The following is a 21,394-nucleotide window of genomic DNA, read 5'->3' as shown; positions in this document are numbered from 1 at the left end:
AATGGGGCCAGGGCTCTGAGAAGCAGGAAGTCTTTCGCAAGGCAGAGAAAGTTCTGCCTTCTGAATTTTCTTGCTCCATTTTTTTATGTCAGTTGGTTGCTTTTGTTTGTTTCTGGAGTCGTCTGGCTGTCCTTAATAATTCATTCCATGGTAAATTGTCACATGCTCACCCAGGGATACCATTAGGTGATTATCTGATCTGAGGCTGAACTGGCAATAGGTTTAACTTCTTATTCATTATTTTGCTTGGCTTATCCCCATAGCAGCCAAAGAAATTTGTGAAAAGTGAGGAACATCAAAGACAGTGTGTGGTGATTTTCCCCATGCACATTTGCACCCCTTCCCTCTGCATTCCTTTCCCAGAGGCAGTTAATGGAGAAATGATAGTTGAGAAGCCACCCACAGACTGGGACGAATACTGATGATGATAGCAGGACTGAACTTCCAGCACTGAATACTGCAAGACTGAGTCATTAAAACACAGTTATTTCTAACCGTAAGAAATTGCAGTCCTTGACTTCTGTAGACTTTTTTTGAAGGATTTGGTTTTCCTTATTCCCATCTTTGCATTTGGAAAAACAGGCACTTCAGAAGGGAGCGATGAGATGAGCCGTACCACGTGGCTTCTCTTTAACAGCTGCTGCTTGTAGCTGGAGCATAGCAGGGGAAGGTGAAGATCTTTTAATGCCCTTTCTATTTTACTTTTCAGAATGAGGATTTTAATTGATTCTGTCAAGTCTTGCCTGTATTTGTCAGTTTGTAAGAAACTCGTGGTGCTTTTGTTCATTAGTTCAAGTTGGTACAAAAGTTAGTCACATCTCTTTCCAGAGACATGATCAGACTGTACTGCTTGACATAAACTTAAAACCTGATTTGAAATGGGATGTGAAGGAGAAGTAACAGTCAAGTGGAGAGACTGAAAGAAAGGCTGAGATAAGTTGTGGTATTTATAACCTCACCCAGCCACCAGGTTGCTACAAAGAGGAAAAGAAGGGGAGAGCTATTGGCAGGTTTTGAATATTCTGCTGATTTATGTATTTAGCCCCTTGAAAGCCCTGCGTGGTAATTGCATCTGGCTCTCGCTGGGTTATCCACCCAGTGGGCAGCTTCTGACATTAATGAATGGTTGGAAGTGATCTTTTGGGAGGCTGCAGTTATGTACATTCAGATTTTGTATTACTTTTAATGATAACATCTCCGTGAAGGAATGATTTAATTGCTGAGCAGATTTGTTCCAAAACCTCTGCTCAGCTCTCCTCGCTCTGGTAATCACAAGTCAGGCCATAGACTGGAGTGGCTGCAGGACTCACAGGAAGGCTGCATGCCTGCCGCAGCTGGGCCAGCTCTCCATCATTAAACTGCTGGCTGTCTGGGAATGCCTCTTGCATGGTCTCACATTACTATACCTCCAAGCGTTACTGCCCAGGTAGCATCCAGTGAGTTTGATACTTGACTTACGCATTTCATTGAAATGCAGACTATCCAACGGTCATCTAAGCTGTTAGAATGAGAATTTTTACTTAAAAGCTGCGCTTTATTCATCTGGTAGAAAGAACTTCACCTTACCAAGGGGAAAGGTGGAGCAGAGCTGTCAGTCTGCATTGCCTTGCTTTGGGTTCTCTGCAGTTGAGCTGCTTGCACTTGATGCTTTTATCAGTAAATCCTCTTGTAGCCAAGCACTTGATGAAGTGTCAGCATAAGTAGGAAAAAAAAAGTGTGTGAAAACTTGAGCAACACCCAAGCAGCGATGCGAGCTGTAGACAGCAGGACTTCTAAGCTGAGTTATGTTTGCTGAAGCTATTTACTGAATTTTTCAGCCTGGTAGCATAAGTACCATTGTGGTTTGTATATCAGTGTTTTTGCAGAACAATTTGTGCATCCGGAGTGTTTCCTTAATACTCTTGAGTTTGAAGGCTGCCTTTTGCCAAAGGTAGAAGGAAAATAAAAATATGTATGTATATAATTCTTTTTCTTCCTCTCGCAGGAATAAAGCCATGGCAATGCACAGTCCCAGTACTGTTTGTTACTGTGCATCTTTCAGCACCCAGAGCTGCCTGGATTTCCTTCTCAAAAAGTTTTGCCCCAACGTTGGGACTTGTTTGCAGCTGATATCCAGAACAAGAAAAAGTCAGTGCAGAAGTGATGTTTCCTAGGGAATGAGAGCCCTGAGCCTGGCACTCATGCATTACGAGGCTGAACTTTTGTGTGTCTGTGTCTCCTCCTCCTTTTGCTCCGTTTTGTTGCTGCCTCCAGTAACATTTTTCCTGACTATAGTACATTGACTCCTGTGATAGTTTAATAGTTTCTGCTGTTTACACAGTTGTCATTTAAATTGCTGTGATTTAAATTTGCCTGCAGGGTTGGTCAGCGCTGAAGTTTACCGTGGTACCCTAAAGGTAATTTGTATTCTGGCTGCTGGAGTTGTCCTGGTAACAGTTGGGTGACTGGAAACCATTCGTGGAGGGGAAGTTTAATTCTGATATTCCTCACCAGTCTCAGTTCTGGTGGTGACAAACTGGAAGGTGTGTGGTTGTTAGGAATCCTCCTTACCTTGCAGCCACAGAGTCTCATCCGTGCTGTTATTTACAGAAGATTGGAGGAGCATATGAAAATGATTCCTCTTTGTTCCTTAATTTTGGACTGGTTGAGCTTGGGGATGGTATCTGTCCTGCTAGATGTGGAGTCCTCACTTGTGAATCTCCTTTCTTGCTTCTGATGCTGCTTTTTAGTTTACAGATGTGCTGATGAGCTCAGGGCTTCAGCTCAGTCGCTGTACCGTTGTGGGAGCCATGCAGTATTGCCAGTATAAGTCATGTGGCAGACTTGAAGATAATTAAAAAATAAAAATTTATGCAAACTTCTCGGCTTATGGTAAAAAATACCTCTTTTGTTGTACGTTTAAAGCTGGACTTAAATAATGTCAATGCACTTAAATAATGTCAGTGCACTGTTGCAATATATTATGTCGAAAGAAGCTTGTAGAGCTAATCCGAATCAGTAACTGCAGTGCCTTCAGAGCAGATAAGCCTTTTTGCACCAGCTGAGGGCATGGTGCAGGAGTTTGGGTGTTGGGAATTACAGACTGAAATCTGCAGAGCTGCTTCTTCATCATGCAAGAAATGTGTTCTGCTCTTTCCTTTCTTTCCAATGAAAGGAATGTTAGTGAACCACAGGAGAATATGCTCCAAATCCACTGTTGTATTGCTGGAGGAAAGCTGTCAGGCTTTGATAGTGGCTTACTTTCACAGAGGTGTCTCCTTTTTATGTCTCATTGAAGACATAAAGACATAGGTAACCAGTGGCCTCATAAAACAAATAAATTATGAGAAATAAATAGGGAGGGGAAAAAGCATAGTAATCATTGACAGGGTTATGTATATGGCTTGGCTTTATGGTACTTGATTTTTCAGCAGTGTTCATGTGAGACTCCTTAAGCAGTAAAAAGTTCATAATTCCATAGAACTTTATTTTCCCTTTATTCTCATAAACCACCTTTGGAAATCAGTTCAAAGACCCAGCAGACTTTTGTTATACTTGTCAGTCAGACCTTCAAATTTATGTTCTAAAATGCTTTCTTCCTACAAAGTCGAGGGAATTGCTGATGAACATGACTACTTAATAATGGTGTAAAAAAACAAAACAAAAAAAAACTCCTCCTGAATGTGGAGCAGCTCTGTCTGCAGCTGGTGCTGCCATATGAGTGGCATGGGGATTGCTTATTAAATGAGTTAAACTACGTTTCCTCACCTCAGGGTTTGCTTTTGGCTGAAGCCCAACTCATTACTGCTGTCTCACCACAAATCCCTAATGATGCCCTGCCCTGAACTGAAAGGCAAGGTGCTCCAGCCACCCCGCCTGCTTGCACTTGGCTGGAAGGAGCTTTGGTTTCTACATCCATAAAAAACCCTCTTTATCAACTTGTAGCTGCACAAAGAAGGATTGTGTTTGGAAGCAGCAGTTGGATTCTTCTTTGTCTGTGCCTTCCTGCAACATCACCTTGCGCTCCCCTTCCAGCGTATTTTGCTGCTCCTTTGTCGCCTCCTGCACATTTCCATGGCAGTGATTGCAAGGCAGATGAGAGCAGGACTGACTGCACAGAGCTGTGTGAATTCCAGTGAGTGCATCCCATGGCTTCCAACCCCTGGAAGCTGTAAATAATTTATTTTAATTAATGGGTTACCAGGAGCTTTGGAGAAAATGAGGTTGGACCAAGAAAACTCTGTAGTGACCAGAGCATGCATGCACTTTGTCAGGCAGCTAGTTGTTCATATTGTGTTAATCAAATGCTTTAGCTAAAGGCTTTAGCTCATGCCATCCTCATGTGGGTACTGCTGCTATCTGTGAGGTATGGAGCAATGCTGGATGACAGTTACAGCAGGGGGGACTTTGAGGGTTGTGTCCAGGGCTGCTACTTCAAAGTCACACAAATCACAAGGTTTCCTGTATTGTAGTTCTTTGTGTGATTCTTGTGGTTTGGCTTTTAGGTTTTCTGCATGTTCAGGGCAATCAGCAGTGAACAAGAAGCCTTTCATTCCTGTCCCATGCTGGATGAGCTGTAGGGTAAGAAGCAGAGGGAGAAGCTTCTTGTCCTTTCCTCATCAGCATCTCCCAGCACAAGCAGGGCTGAGATGCTTTGTCTCTTTGCCTCAGTTTCCCGCCATGTGCAGTGTGGTTCATGGAGCTACCCTGAGGCACCCCGGGGTTGTGATGAGGAGATATGGAGGAGACAGGAGCTGCTCAGTGAGGTGGGCACCCAGCACCTCACCCAGGTGCCATGCTGTGCAGCTCAGTGCCTCATCAGTGGTCTGCTCACCACTCCCCCATCACCTCCGCTCACAGCAGCTCGAGGGTAGGGGGAAACATGCCCACTGAAAGCACTGCCACTGGTTCCACCATCTGCTTCTGCTGAATTAACTTTCCTGACTAATTGCATGTGTGATGCTGTACCACATGGTAGCTTTGTTCTTCCCATCAAAAGACAAAGCCTTTTTGTGTTTGCTGTGGACCTCTGAACCAAGCTTGCCGTGGAGGGCCCTGTCGGCATGACACAGTAGCTGTTGATGTCTTCTTGCCTTATGATTAGAGAGCTCCGAATAAGTAAGCGTGGTCGTACTCGTTAACAGGTTAAAGTGTATTGTTGCATGCATCATAATTCCCATGTTGTGCCCATTCATCTCCTATCCCCAGGGTACTGGTGCTTCGTGTGGCAGTGCACAAAGGCGTTTGACAGCAGATGATGACGGGTGAAGAGGTTGGTGCTCAAATGGAGGGATGGCATGACCGCTGCCCAGCTCCTAACCTGAGCACCTCACTTCACGTAGTGTCAGAGCCCGCCCGCTCCTGCTTCCTGGCGGAATATTAACAGACGTTTGTTTGGCACCGTTCCGCTGTAACAGACTTGGATCAGAGGATGAACCTGCTGTTCAGTCTGAAATGATGCTGGCTTTGGAGACGTTTTTGAAAATGCTTTTGTGTTCAGTTCCTTACAGTTCCCAGAGCCCTAATTCAGTGGCCTTAAGAAGTAGGATTCCTGGAAAATTAGTCATCTGGAGTCTCAGATGCACTTCATGTCTTCTTCAGCACAGAGCTAAAGAAAAGGTGTCTGCACATGTCTGTGGGTGGCTCTGGGCTAGCTAAATATTAAGAATCAGGGCCTTATTTTTTAATTTTTTTCATCATCTTGGACACTCCCTGTGAGTTGCTGTGCAATCAATTCAGTTCAAGCTCTTATACCTACTTGGACTCGATCCTTGTGTATCTCTTCCAACATGATTCTATGATTCCCATTGCAACAGCATAAAAATGCTTTCCAGTAAGGTATAGTATAACATGCATTTTTTCAATAGCAGACAAAATCTTCAAAAAGATGCCCACTCCTTTCATTGTTGTTGACTCCTTATTCTTCCAAGATTGTGCCTTATGTATTTAAATTGTAGTACTGTAGCCTTCCTGAAGGGTAAAACGTGGTCTGTGGGTTTTCTTAACTGCACAGAGTATTTGTTGTATTCTTTGCCATGCAGCTTGATTAAAGTAGAGAGAGAAGAAAAGGAGCAGTGATCCAATGTTAAGTAGCTAGAGAATGTCTAGTAAGTAAACACAGCTGAAGCAAGCAGATTAACTACTTTATTTCTCCTGCTGTTGGATACAAAGCAACCTGATCAGATGTGTTGCCATAGGTGTCACTCCCTCATCAGAGCATCCCGTGTTGCATCTCCCTGCCAGCTACCCACACCCTGCACAGAGGCAGCAATGCTCTGTTATTCCAAATGATGTCTCCTCACTTTCTTTGCTACAAACAGAAGAGATGACTTCACAACTGAGAGGGTTGAGTCTGAGTATTGGATTTAGATCATTTATTTGACTTCTGAAGAGTCTATACTTTTTCTTTCTTTTAGATTGTTATGGTTTGCACTGAATTCTGCTAGATTTTCAGTGTGTCATTAGCTCCAGATAATTTATATTACAGATATGTGGGCTGTTAGCAATTAACACATTTTGGGAATGTATAATACTTATGCATAGGCATGTTGTATGGATGTTTTACTGCGCTTGCAAACACAGAGCTTGCAGGTGTAAATATCAGGTTACTGTTTTTCCACACATTAACAGTATGCATCCTGGACTCAGGCCAACTTTTGAAAATCAAGGCTTAAATAGAACGTATATTGTATTTTCAGGCTGAGCTGCAGGGGAAGGGACTTTCCCTGAAATTGTTGCCACATCATGTAGGTGCAAACTCCAAAAATGAAGTGGCAAACGTGCAGCAAGGACTTGAAGAACCCCAGGAATATCTCACACAGGTTTCAACCCCAAAGGCAGCATACTGTGCAGCTGCAGTGAGAGCATGGCAGGGCATTTGTCATAGCTCTGAGTCTGGGACTTGTGGATGTACCTCCCTCAAGCAAACAAGAGCACAAAATTCTGCTGAAACTGCTGTGTTTTGTTTTGCTGTACTTCATCCTTACAGCTATTTAATTCAAGCACTGAGAAGTTTAAGGTTGTGTCCAAGCTGTGAAAGGCAACTTCTGCAACTCAGCATCTTCCATATGAACTGCAGTGCTGTAATGCAACAGCATAGCCCAGGTAAGAAACAGCCCTTCAGGCTTTGGGATATGTTTTTCACCATCTTCTCAACTGGTCTTGGAGATTTTTTCACCAGCCTGTTGAAAAAGGAATAATTCTTAATCATATCAAATGGAGCAGAGAGCTAAATAATGACCTTACAGAGAGGCCCTCCTTTTTCTTTCCAGTCCTCCGTATTCCTTAGTGAAGGGATCTGCATTCACACATCCTTAGTCTTCTTTTCTGAGGACAAATGCAACCTCAGAGCACAGCTCTTCTGTTTCCCTGGTACCTGTCTGATTGATGAGGTATAGGCGTGTTTCTAAGTGGGAATGAAAATGCCTCTGTGGACATAATGCATTTTTCTTCTTAGTACTTCTTAGCAGAAGTAGCCTCAGTATGTTTTGCCTGTGGGAAGCCCAGCCCTTTTTTCATCAGTGGATTGATAGTTTAACCTCTTCATGAAAACCGATAGCCATTAATAATTAGGGGATATCAGGGGCTTGAATGCAGCATGAGGTCAGGTTGGTGGAAACGTCCCACACTGGTGATTGCTCCCAAGCTTGAGTCTGGGGAGTTTTGCACTGTTTCTGCCTTTCTGTTTTCCTATCTCTGTGACCACTCTGTCAAACAGAAATATTTATTGGTGTCTCCTTGAGGCCCATAACTTAGGCTGAGGGCTGTAAAACCTGCATTAAAAACACACATCATAGGGTGTCATAAAAACATCTGCGTCCAATTTTGCACAGAGATCACTGAGGCCAATAATTATTCATGGACTTTGGTGGTTTTTCATCGGGGTGTAGAACATGGCCCCTAGTGTTTAATTCCCAGAAACAGAAAGACAAAATAACGTGCAATGGCTCTTGGGGAGATTGCAGACACCCTTCATTGTGAAATAACATACACGTAGGTGCCACCCAAGATCTCGTGTCTTGCAGCAGCGTCTTGCTGCTCGTTAAAAGAAAGCAAAACGAAACCCAAAGCAGACAGACAGAGCTGGCAATTCTGTCAGCAAAAGGCAGTGTGGATGAGCTTTACTTGAAAAATATTTAAAAAACAAAGTGTTAGGTTGGAGTGTACCAAATTGAGGATGCTGGAGAAGGAAAATCTGTCCCCCCTAAGCCCCCAGCAAAAGCACGGTTTTCCAATTTGCAAGTAGAGTGAGGGGGGAGTGGGGAGAGGCTGGTAGCTGATTCTTGTTTGCCTTCTTTCCTTTTAAACCCCTGAGACTTGAAGACTAAGGTGATGTGGGCTCCTGAAGAATAGCAATGAGAAAACTGTCAGAAAACTTCTTTTTATGCAGCTTAAAAGATCACTGGTGCTTTGCACGTGAATCTGAAGGAAAAAAAACAAAACATAGCTGAAGGAAAATCTGAGGGAGCAGATGTTCCTGTGGAGTGTGGCAGTGCCAGGGGTCTCTGCTGGGGTTCTTCCCAGCTGCAAAGCTCCCCCAGATGAAGCCAGAGCCCTCCTGAAGCCTTCAAGCTCCCAAGGAGAGCTTGCATACCCCACACGTGTGGTGCAGACCTCTGGGGAGCACACCCATTTGTGTGCTGTTTTGTCCTTGAAATCTTTTCTGGAATTACAATCAAAAGGGATCGTTGCTGTTTTTATCACTGGTGAAACAGTTTGTATGGACAAATGCTGCATTCATTAGGCCAACTTGTGTATCTGGAAAGAAACAGAGCAACTTCTGAGCATACAGCCCCTTCTTAATGTCTGAAATAGCAGAGCAACCTGAGGAAAGGGAAAAGATTTCCCTTGGGTTTTGCCTTGATGACAGCAATGAAATCATATGTTTGTTTGTTGATATCCCTTTAATTTCATGCATGAGGACAAAATGCAGTTGTAGGATTCTGTGTTTTCCATAGCTTTTCACAGATTCCTGTTACATGCATTAAACTCAGTGCTGAATGTGGAAATGTATTTAAATAATTTGAAATCGAGGATGTACGTATTACCATTTAAAACGCACAGAGTTGGATACCTTTGATACCAATGCAAACCCCAGGTGATGTCTGTCTTAATTTATTCGATCTGATTTAATTGATCAGAGAGGCCGGTTTAGTCTCGACAGCTGCACATCTGTTGCAGTGGCTGGAACCTGGCATCAAGGAGCTCCTGTCAGTGGGTCACTGCTTGCTGAGGTGGGTTCAGGGGTTGTGGGGAGAAGACATTTAAATGTGTTTCATGTGAGATATCAAAGGGAATGTAGTCTGTGTCTGAGCACCACCCGTTTGAGGTGATCTCATTCATCTTACTTTATAAATGTAACTGCCTGCTGAGATGGCAGCATCAAAAAAAGTGGCCGGATTCAGAGCCTGGTTAAATATTCCCTTTCATTACTTCAAGGTGTCTTTAGTTGTCTGAAAACTAAAAGGATCCAACAGCCCACATCTATGAGGATATCCTGACATTTCAACTCTCAATCTTATCTCATGCCATTTTGCAGCTGCAAAAGTACATGTTCCTGGGATTTCCCATGCTGAGGAGCTGGCAGAAAGACCCGCTGAGTGATCCTGGGCTGCTTGCAGCCAACCCCATAGCTGGTGCCAGTGGTGTTGGGCAGGACGAGGCAGTTGTTTGCCCACCTGCTGCCATGGGAGATCACACCTTGGTGGATTGCCATACTCATTTTGTGCTTCCTTTTTTTTGAAACCAGTGCCATGTTAGTCTACAGAGCTTGAGAGTATTCAGGTCACAACACTAAGATGCAGGTTAGGATCTTCAAATCTCTTCGAAAAGTAAGACATCACTTGGGTATTTAACATGGTCAAACGGCTTGGAGATCAACCTTCTTTTCTTTTTTTGTGCTTGGGGTACAGAAAAGGTTTGCAGTGAGCTCAATTTCACGTGTAGATTTAAAAAAAACTCAGATTCCTATTTGAGAGCATCATCTGTGTTGTCATGTGGCTGTGTTTGCAGCCAGGAGTGGACCGAGTTATAAACTGAAGATGTCTGCTTGCTGTTAAGTGTTGGACAATCTCTCTCAAGCTTGATACCTTTCTCTTGGTAAGCAGAAAACAACGTAGGGGCAAGTAGATGGTTCAGCTGGGCTGAATTTCTCTGTTTGAGACCATTCAGAATAGCTGAGTGAGCCCTAACAAGGAGGTCTGTCCTGGGCAGAGCTGTGTGGCTGTCACAGTGCAGGCTGGTGCCTTGGGACCAAGCTGAGCCCCTGAACTCATGTGATGCTGCTTTTCTTCTCACGTGGAGTCTTGTCAGTGTCTCTGGTATAGCAGAGATCAAAGTTGCCATTGAAGTTTCGCAGCGTGAAATGAAACCTGTTTCATGAATTTCAATTTCTCTTTCTGGCCTACCACCCCCTTCCCCTTCTCACATCCTGCAGGGTTAGGTATTTTAGTCTCTCAAAATTTTCATTTTATGCCCTTTTATTCTATTTTTACAGCTGCTTGGGTGAAACGGTTTTATCCTAGGAGGCTGAATGTAGTTGCAGGTGAGATCAGATAGCAGTCAATGGGCAGCCTGCTGCTGATTCAGAAGTAAAATAGGATTCATAAGAGGGCAGCAGAACAAGTGAAACTAAGATTGTAGTGTCTGGGTGTTCTGGTTGTTTTAATCTTGTTGAAGACCCCTGCAACAGCCTGTACTGCAGGATGACAGCACCACTGCAGCCTCGCCTGGCCAGTGGGCAGAGGCCATGCTCTGTCCTCCTTCTGTGGGGCTGTAGTTTTGACTGTTCTCTGTTCAGCTGCTGATTGTATGGAATGTGTAGGATTAGACTCTTCACATCTTGCTCCCCTGTCTTTTCAGATCTGGTGGAAACTGGCTGGCTGCTTGTGAGGGGGTAAAGGTGCATCTCAGTCCGCAGGTCTCCTTGGCTTAGCACGCTCCTTAGGCTGGCTGTGGATTAGAATTGAATCACAGAGGGCTTGCTGTCTAAGATGAAGCATAAAAGATGTTCCTGTCCCAGAAAGCTTTTGGAACTGAAGCACAAAGTGAAGTGACTGAGGGCTTCAGGTATAGGAGAGATTTGGATCTTAACAGTAAGATGATGGAAGTACAAATCTTGGACCTCTGTTTCAGTTCAGTTCAGGTTTCAGTTACCTGATTGGTTTTAATGTCTGGGATTTGACACATCAGGTAATTTTGAAATTGGAAGTTGATTGTAGAGCATCCAGTCCCTTCTCGTTGCCAGTACTTGTTCCTTTTCCTTTCAGTATGCATTTCTTTCTTGCTATCTAATTATACATATCCCCGGTGACTGCTTCTTTTTTGATACCCTCAGTAAATGTTCATATTCTAAACCAGTCGCCTCAAGTTCTGCTGCTTATTTGCTCTGGGGATGAACCCTGACTCCTCACCTTCAATTTAGGATAAGGGATGCGAGTAATGGAAAACAGAAGGACACTTTTTACAAAATGAGGGACGGTGCTGGTCTGGTGCAATTTAGTTTAAAATTCAGAGCATTAGTTTGTGTTTCTGTCATGGCTTTATTCCCTCTCTTGTCTGTTTTACTGGGAGAAGAGAAGCAGGAATGAATTCCTTTCTAACCAAGCTTTGGAAATTCACCCAAACCAGTGCTGAGCCCCTTGGGAATCAGCCCTGTGGCTGCACAGGAGTTAACTTCTACGCTGGAACTCCTTTTGTATCTGCCCAGCTGCAGATGTGAAAAAGGAAAAGCAGGTACCAAAGGCAAATGGAGCAAGAGCCAAAAGAAATGCAGTCTCTTTGGTGTCACTCCTGTATCCAAGCAGGGAAGAAGATGAAAGGCTGTGTGTATGCTTCAGTAGCCTTCTCTCTTCTTGTTCCAGGTATCATTTTGCCCCCTGAGGAGCAGAGGCACAGGGAAGCTGTGACTAGTTACTCTTGTTTGCTTATGTTCATTTGGAAGAGATGTGAGCAGAGCTGCCTGTGCTGCTTACGGCAAAGAAAATAGGTCTCAGGGGAACAATTAATTCTGCTTGGCTATTTCTGAGCCAGGTGAAACCGCAGAAGGAACCTGTGTCCTCCCCACTGTCTGAAAGGGAGGTATTTATTTATTTTACTTTTTAATGCACTGCTGACAATTTATGGTGTGGGCCTGAATGAATTTTTAATGGAGAATTGATGGAAGAAAGGTGTATAACATGGGAGATTAATAGAAGAGGTTATTGGACTTGAAAAAGAAAAGGAGGAAAGTGACAGAGAGCTGATATATTAATTAACTTCTCCCTGCCTGTGCCGTGATTGCACAGACACAAGGATTGAGTGCCAGAAGGGGAATCTGGTTGAAAACAAAGCGATTCCAGTCTTGCGTTAGTGGTGAAATGGCAGGACTTCTGTATTCTTGCAGCTTGAATAATCCGGGCTGCTGTTTGCAACACAAAGCAGAGCATATTTTCATTAAGGCATTCTGCAGAGCCATGACCCAATGTGTTGGATAATAAGAATAATAACAATACATTATTTAAAATATAAATAATAAGAAGCAGCAAAATAAGAAATGGTAGATGTAAATATAATAGTCATAGAATGGTTTAAGGCTTCTGCCCCTTAGCCTGCTGCTTTAAGTGATCAGGCAGTTCAGATGCAAACAAAGGACCAAATGTGCTTTTATCTTGCTGATGTATCAGGCAGGGGATTGTGGGACCCTTGGGTGGGCGTGTGGGCAGGGTCCCCTTTCTCTGCTGCTGGGTGGTTGGGCACAGCTTTGCCTTGCAAAGAAGGGCTCTGCTCCTGGAGCCCATTAACACCCTCAAAGGATGCCTGTGAATGTCAGCTATGCGTTTCTCTCCCTTTTGTGAATCCTGGCAATCTATTAATTGTGCTGCCTAAGAGCAGTGTCGGGGGAACAAAGCAATCAGTGCTACCATCTGCTGTGAGCAGGCTGGCCGTGCTGCAGGGTGGGAGGGCTGCCTGTTACCCTCCTGTCCGTTGCTGACCCCTCGCTTGTGTCTGCACGTCCTGGAAATAAGTGGTCGGAGTGTCAGACTGATGGAGAAAGAGTAGGTTGGGTGAAGGCGGAAAGGTAGCTGGGTCACAGTCTCTTGGGAATGAGCCGAGGACCAGAGATTTCTGATGGAAGCAAGACATGATGATTCTGAGAGAGCTTGTATTATACTAAACCAGTTTTAAAAATGAAACATCTCATATCTCCAGTGTTACTCTTGTCACTGTTTCAGGAAAAATACACAGTTGTTTCATTTGGGGGTGCTGCAGTTTTCCTCTAACAGCAACTGCTGAGCTTCAGGTTGGCAGCAGGCAGGGAAATGCTGTGACTTTGCTTATGCACTCGTATCCCATCAGCATCTGGTATGAGCTTCTGACCATTACATGCAAGCTTAGTTTAGTTAATCTGATGTAATAAATACATCAGAAGTGACCCGTGATAGCCAGCTGCACAAGTGTTGAGGAGCAGGTCTGTTCCCTCTGATAATGGACGTGCAATATCCTTGGAAGATCAGACTGGGTTCCTTTTGTCACTCGTCTCTTGTAAAGCAGTTGGCCTCTGTGGTTTTTCTTTATATTTGTTCATAATATTTGGTTCTAAATGACCGAAGGGCAAATTGTCCATTTGATTCAGAACATGGCTCATTTAGCAGTGGAAAGGGGGGAATAAATGCATATTCTCTTTATGAAGTGCATCCTGAGAGGTTGTACAGCTGCTTACTGGTGTGTTGTGGTGTTTTCCTGCTCCATGCTTGTTCAGGGAAGCTGTGTGTCTCACGTTAGGACATGAATGCTTGGTTTCTGCCATGACAACCTCCCCAGTACCTCATGCAGCAATGACCCTTTTCCTGCATAGGTCATGGGCTTGTAAGCTTGTGCTTACGTAAGAAAAAATAAGAAAAAAGTCAGATCAAGTTGTTGTGTTTAATGCTTTGAAGATGTCTGCTGGAAGAAATGCTGATGAAGCCATAATGTGTACATATGACTTACATCGAGTAGTAGGTACCAAGCACGAGCCTCCCTGTGCAATCAGTTAAGCAGTGGAGCAGATTGCACAGGGAGGTCATGCTGTCTCCATCCTGAGATTGAGATGTTTAAAGCAGACTGAGTGAAACCATGAGTTACCTGGTCTGGCCTGGTCTTGAGGAGGAGGCTGGACATGGCCTCCAGGTGTCCTTCAATGCCTGAATGTTCTTGTGATCCTATTAGATTGTGAGCAGCTTTGCAGAAGGGAAGAAACAAATCTCCTTGCCACCACCTCCTGTATGAATTGGTTGGTCAGCTGATCTGCTCTTCAATTGGATTCCTTGTAGAAAAGCCACACCATTGGAAAAGGCAGTGACTTGTGATCACGTACACACTGATGCCAAGGACTGAACAGGCCAGATTGTAGGCTGCTTTCTTTCTGCTGCAGTGCAGTAATGCTGATGTATATTAAAGGCACTGAGTGTGCTGCACCACCAGCACAGTGGAATAAACCCGTTAATTGCTTGAGCCTCCTGCCTTGCATCTTTTTCAAGCCCTAGATTAATGCAAGCAAAGCAAAGAGTGTTGAGTGGTTGACATTTAATGAAATGATGTTTATTGTCTGGAGGAGTGCTTTATGATCATCTAATAGGGTGACAGATGTACTAAAAAAAGCCATGATAGACTGTGTGGATAAAAACATTGTTAGATCGTAGTACTCCAAAGGCAAGACTTGTCTTACCTGTCTGTAAATCATGCAGCACACTTTCAGTTCCATGTAAGCAGCAGTGTTTTGTAGTAAACCCCAGATCCTTATTTTGATAAAGAGCATCCCTATTTTTAAATATTGATTTATTTATTTTTTTACTGTCTGAAATCAAATATACAAGAGTAGATCCATTTTGAATAATTGAGGAATGAAAGTTTTAGAGAAGAGGAACACCCGATAACTGAGTGTTACTGTCATGGAGAAGGAGTGCTGAATGTGAGATGAATTCTCTTGATGTGGGGAAATCAGTGTTGGCCTTCCTGGGATTGGATGCCGTGAAGGTGTGCTTATATTCACATCCAGTTCTGTTTGTTTTTTTCTTTTCCTGCAGCAAAGAAAACTTGTGCTGAGTCGGATTTCGCTTGTGACAACGGCCACTGCATCCCATATAGGTGGAAGTGTGATGGTGAAGAAGAATGTTCTGATGGGTCGGATGAATCAGAAGCAGCATGCAGTGAGTAGCACAGACAAGTGGTGTTTCTCAGACATGTTGTCTTGTCAAAGCATGGAGTGCTAAGAAACGGAAGGTGTTATTCTGAACACTCACAGGATGATGTTTAAACTTCAGCTTTTGTTGTAACAGAAATTAAACACACAAAAGATTCAGGTCATTTGAATCGGATGGCGTCCAAATGTTCCCGTATACCAATTTTCCAGACAATGATACAGATAGAACTATACAAGGTGTATTTCTGTCTGAAACAGGAAACATTTCTAGCACTATTGCAGTTTGCATAGTTTCAGGGCTCGTGATCAGCAGTGGTGCATTAACATTCCTGATCAGTCTTCTCACAAAAGAGAAAGCTTTTAAGAAGCAGGAGTCCAAGGGGAATCAGAAGCTATTATTTAGCACTACACCCACAAGGTGTACTGTTGCTCCCCGGCTTCCTAGTGTGTGAGGCTGCACCAGCAATCATATAAGGTCTGAATCAAGTCCTATGAAATCTGTGTGCCTGGGGTCAGGCCTTTGCAAACTGCGATGTGCAGCATTTTGCATGGGGTAGTATCTTAGGATTCTTCACTGCAGACAGCACTTCTGTCACTACAGCTGAACTTTCCAATTCCTAGGGCATTGCTCAGTGTTATTATTTCTTATTTTAGTTTTTGCCTTGGAGAACAAGTGAAGAAAAACATAACAGACAAAAGATGAGCAGTGTAAAATAACTAAAGCTGAGAGTAAATATAACAGTTGATCAGTACAGACAACACCTTTTAAAAATATATTGATAGAGTAAGTAAAAGGACATGCTTGATTTCCATAGTGCACATAATGTTTTCACTGTTTGAGGACCTCTGTCCATGCTCTGTTAGCACAGAACTGTGAAGGTCTGATGCTGAGTTGAAGGGAATCCCAAGAACACCGTAATGAAAACACTAGCTTGCTTACATCTGCAGATTTGTTCTTGGGCAGACCAAGAAACTTATACAAGCCATTCTATTGAATTTCCAGTCATGTACTTCACAAATATATTCCCATGAGTCAGAAACACTGCTGGAGGAAGTGTTTTATTGGCACATAGAGGGCTTCACAAATAACCATGCTTTTATTTTTAATCCTAGTACCTGTTCTACCTTCTCCCTCCCTAATTAAGAAAGATAAATAAGCTTATCTTTTGCATAAAACGAATGGAATATTTTTTGCAGCCATATACTGGCTTCAGAAAAACTTACTTCAGTGACTGCATTTGCATATTTATGTACTATAAGTGTTGGTCTTTCACCCTGCATCCACCTTAGCCAAAAGCTATCTTATTAATGCTCCTTCTGCTACCTGATTGTGCGGAGGGGGGCTGCAGAACTAAGCAGCTCCATTCTCTGGTGTTGCTGTCTGTAAATCTCTTGGCAGAGGGCATAGCATGGAGAGGGTACGGACCATGCAGCTCTTAGTTTCCTGGTGATTTTTCTTGATCATCTTCCATTCCTCCCATTTTTCCCCACTTACATTATCTCTCTGGGGAAATCATCTTTAAAACTTAAGTATTGTAAAGGACGCTTGACCTGAGCCTTTGATTGGTACAACATGGGGCTGCCGTCCTGAGAGGAAAGTCATTTGTTCAGTTTAGTGTGATTTTCTGCTTGAAACCTACTAAGAAACTGAAGTCTACGTTTCTGCAGTGGTTCTTCTCTTCAGGTAGTATCAGGGAAATAATGGCCCTTGAAATGTCTCCCTGCTGCTAATGGGAGCGGGACAGTGTCACCTTGACACAGGCAGAAATCTGTTCCAGTTCTGCAGTGTGCTGTGAAAGGTCAATCAGGAATTCATTGTGGAAGTGACAGTGCCCGTGTGGACTAATTCTTGACTTGGCCTTTTTTTATTTTTAGTACAAGAGTTTTGAAAACAGGTCAGAGACTGTGGCATGTAATTATGGCCTGTAACTGCAGCATTTCTATTCACAGAAGATAACATCCATATCTGTCCGTCAGGAAGGGTCTCTTGGCTTCCAGAGGCAATTTGCATGAGTGAGTGCTTTTCTCTGTTGAAACCAGAAACTTCTGATGCTCTAGCCCTCTCTGTTATGGGTAAAGTGTCCTCTTAGGACTTTGTTCTTGCGTATTTTTCACATCTGGATCAAGGTGGTCCTGAGCCACAATCCCAGTTTCCAACAACAGAAAATAAAGGTGACTTTTCATAGCAGGGCTTCCAGCACACATTGAACTGCTCTGATTCCTGCCTTCGTACCGTGTAGCTGGCTGCATTGTTGGAGTGCCTGGTTAAGGCTAGTTTTAATTTTAATTCCGTGCTTTCTAATGTGTAGCTGTCTCAGCACAATATGTTCAACTTTTGTTACAAGTTTATGTGGTAGATGCAAGATCTTCATGTCTCGAAGTTTATAGGATGCTCAATACAAGCTTATGCCTGACTTGCGGCTGGCTCTCTGGACAAGTTGATATTTCTTTCTATACCAGTTCAAAGCTTGCCTTCTAATCTTAAAAAAAAATCTGCAAGTAGAATTTTGGAACTTTACTTCTTTTATGGGATTATTCAGATTTGAGGTTCACACTTAATCAGATGAAGATCAAGTAGTTTTAATCCTATGGCTGTTGATAGCTATAGGCTTTAATTTGCATGGTAAGGCCATTCTTCCCAGATGTTTTGTATCCTTGTCAAACTATGTGTCGTCTCAGAGGCTGATCCGATCTGCTCTTAAGGAACCAGAATCAGCCCGATGATGCATAAGCACTGTCCTGGTTGTGGGATTAATTCATATATCTTTGCAGCTCTTCCTGTTGCCACTCTTCAAGGCAGCAGTGAACGATAAACCTGGCAGATTGTTAAACAAAAAACTGGAGCATGTTGCTTTATTTTTAGTGTATACCCCCAAAGTAAAAGCCCAAACTGTTTGTATGTGTAAATGCCATACCAGACAAGGAAAAAGCTGTAATTACAGACAGAAAATCTAGTGAGAGTCAGAGTGTATAGTGGGATGTTTTGTAAGACTTTTCCTAGAAGTTCTCTCCCAGCAGTCCTTGATGTTTTTTGAAATTTATTTATTTTTTCCTCCATCTGGTGAGAAGTAACTGCAGGCCACTGTGACTGTCTCACTTTCCTGTGTGGAAATGCAGCACAGCCTTTGGAGGAGAATGCACTGTGGAGTCTCCCTAAGGAAGAGTTGGGATGGGAAATGGAGATTTCTCACCTCTGGCAAGATCAAACTACTTTATAAAATCAATTGCTTGCGGACAGGTCACATAATTACCAGCATCTCTGCCAGGTTCCAGAGCTTTTCCTCAATTAATGTAACACTGGGACATTGACTATAGTCCATTTGAGATATGGAGGTTCAGAGCATTGATAATGCTGAATGTTGCACTTGAGGAGTATTTCCAGCTTGGAAAGAGATCCACAGCACCTAGCCATATGCTAAATGGCTTTTTATTTTCTGAATGCTTTTGTAGCTATTTTGTAAATACCTTGTGGGCTCTGATTGGTTGTTAGGGATTCTACGTCCCTGTCTCTAGTGCTGAGTTAAAGATAAAAGGTTGTTGTAAAGAAACAAAAAAATCCCTACTTAGTTTGCTGCTGCTTCCCAGATCCCTGAAGCTGCTCAGCTTTGTACCTGGAGATATCCTCTCTCAAGATGTTACCCTTCCACAGGTTTTCAGGACAGTGTGACCTGTTTTGTGTCCATAGATAAGATGGCATTACAGCTTGCCTGATTTTGTTCAACCTGTGGTGTCCAGGTTTTTTTCCTGCTATCCATGAAGTGCATTTTCTTCAAGCCACTGAATTTGGCAGGGAGCAGTGGCAGTAAGTGGCTATGGAGTTCCCAACTGATGGAACCTGTAGGGCTTCTCACTATTCTATCTGACATGAGCTGAATTTAGAGAAGATGGTTGTTCAGGCTTCTGGTTTGAAAATGAGTTATTATGAAGAAGAAGCTGCTTATACTTCTTTTCTTTGAGCTAGATCCTTGATCTAAAGATACTCTTACATCCACAGGTTTGTCCAAGAAAATTATTCATGTAGCAGGCAAATAGCACTGCTAAAGCTCAGCGTTCTGCCATCTGTCAGTTCTTCAGTGCTATTATTTGGCAGCTGAGTTTATTTGGTCTCATTTATTTTATATTAAAGTTTCCAAAATAAGCGTATCCCTCTTCTGTAAGCAGATCTATTCAGGCAGATATTGTGGGCTGGAGCTGTTCTCTCTGAAGTAATCATCCAATATAATGATGGAGGAAGGGGATTGTTTTATTTTGGCTTAGTTTGTTTTTTGCATGGAAGTGGAATGAGCCCCTAAATCAGGGGAAGCAAAGCCACACAAAAATTAATGCTATCCACAGAGGGCAGGAAGGACAGAATGCACAATTTAAGAAGTTGGGTTGAATGAGGCTGGGGGAGGGAGGAGGAGGAGGAATGTAATGTTGAAGAGAAGAAAGTTATTTTGAGATACATACTTAATAAATGAGAAGAAATGGGATGGTGAGTGAGGTGGAACAAAGAAACGCTGTTTAGCTGTGCTGCATTGCAGTGCTGATGGAGAAGGGGAAGAGTTAATGCTCCAGCATGTCACACTCCAGCCTCATCTTCCTTGACAAAGCCTTTTTAGGTTCAGGAGGTCTCTGTTCAGGAAAGGTTGGCTGCATGTATGTAAAGCAAATGAACCACTTAGGCCTTGCAGGATGCCTGCTGGGAGGGCAGCCAGGGGCAATGCAGGCTTATCCTCTGTCTGACATGAGCCAGTGCTGCTGCTCTCTGCCTATGGGTGAGGCAAAACCTGCAGTGGGTGCAAAACTGCCATCATTGGAAAATGTTCTGAAACAATAATGGGTTTCATCTCTGTTGTGCCAGCTTGTATGCAATGAGCTTCCCACAAATCGTGAAAAAGGAGAACAGAATGTCGAGAAACAGTGGGAGCAGAGTTAATACTTCTGTCAGCCGGACACCCCTGATTCCCATGTACCTCACCAGAATCAGTTTTGAGATACAGAAAATGTTTTTGACCTCAGAGTCAGCTCGTTCAGCTGAGGATCTTACAATTGTTTGCTACTAGGTTATATAGCAACATGCCTGTGCAGGATCTCTGGTAAGGCCCCACAAACCATCCAGCTGAGGAGCCCCAGACCTCTTTTTCATTGTTCTCACTAAAAGCAGCTCACTGCTACTCTGTGCCCATCCTGCGGTGGTGGCATGTGCTACACAGGCTTTGCTTAAACATGAGAGATTCCTTGCTATGTCACCATCCAGCTTCTGGAAGCTGAAGAAGGGGGAATGGTAGTTATTCTTCTTACTGAACTAGGAGACCTCTATCAAAATGGATGTTAGCCACCCAGTGCTGTTCCAACATAGGTACAGAATCGTGTGGCTTTTTTACAGGAAAGAAATTTTAAATTTTTCTCTGAATTTGATTATTTAATGAAAAGTAAAAATCTCTGGAGAAAAATAAAAACAAATGCTAGCAAACAGTAGCAGCACTGATGGGAACATAAATTAAAGGGATAGAGCAAGTAAAGATCTGAGCTGGCAAACTCTTGCCTAAGGACATCGTATATGTAATGAGATCAAGGAATGCAGGCAGCAGAAACTCACCATTTCTTATTTCTTTATCAGATATGTGACATTCTCCTAGTTAAGAGCAGAAGTTATTATACGGAATGGTGCAGGAGGATGTTACGAGAGAGAAAAAGGGAGGTCTGAATTCATGTTGCATGTAATAAGGAATGGTTTAATAGGCAGGTTTAATAAGCAGCAGTCCTAGAAATAGATATATATATTCTTAATGGAAGTGGAATATAAAATGAAATCCATGAATGTTGGTTTGAAATGCAGTATCACTTCATGCAGTCCTTCTTATTTTGAAGTGCATGTCGATCAGGGAGATGTATCCACACTTGACAGTTATATTTTTAATGGGCATTTTCCACAATCCTGGGCACTTTATGTGCTGCTCCTGTGTATGCTGATCTGTAATACTGGTCAGCATGTAATGGTCCTCGTTTGCTATTAAGTTGCACAAAAGCATAATTCTGCAATTGTTGGTATTGCTGACAGTATTGCTCACCCCCAAATGCACAACCCTCTCCTAGCTTCCCATTCACCCCAAAGGAAATTATTTCCACATTATTCATCTTTGATCTATGTCTCGTGCATGTCTGACTGAGTTTGGTTACATTACTGTGCTTTTCTGGAAAGCGACTTAATAGACTGTTCCTGCCCTTGGAGAATTCATTTATCTTGAAGAAGAGTGGACTGTCTCACTCAGG

General features: G+C 43.1%; 1 protein-coding gene across 4 annotated transcripts in view; it reads left to right on the top strand.

Moving 5' to 3' along the window:
- Window positions 1-21,394, top strand: part of LRP8 (LDL receptor related protein 8) — a 151,635-nt gene that overhangs the window by 72,947 nt on the left and 57,294 nt on the right. For all 4 annotated transcript variants that reach the window (XM_042819409.1, XM_042819408.1, XM_042819410.1 and 1 more), the window contains one exon: window positions 15,024-15,146. In XM_042819409.1, coding sequence (XP_042675343.1) covers window positions 15,024-15,146 — 123 coding nt within the window. The remainder of the gene's footprint in view (window positions 1-15,023; window positions 15,147-21,394) is intronic.

Source organism: Centrocercus urophasianus, unplaced genomic scaffold, assembly GCF_019232065.1.
Source record: "Centrocercus urophasianus isolate 14NV4802_14NV808 unplaced genomic scaffold, USGS_Curo_1.0 seq_18, whole genome shotgun sequence".
NCBI lineage: Eukaryota > Metazoa > Chordata > Aves > Galliformes > Phasianidae > Centrocercus > Centrocercus urophasianus.
The sequence above is the reverse complement of the archived record's forward strand: the minus strand, read 5'-3'. Positions and strand labels throughout refer to the sequence as shown.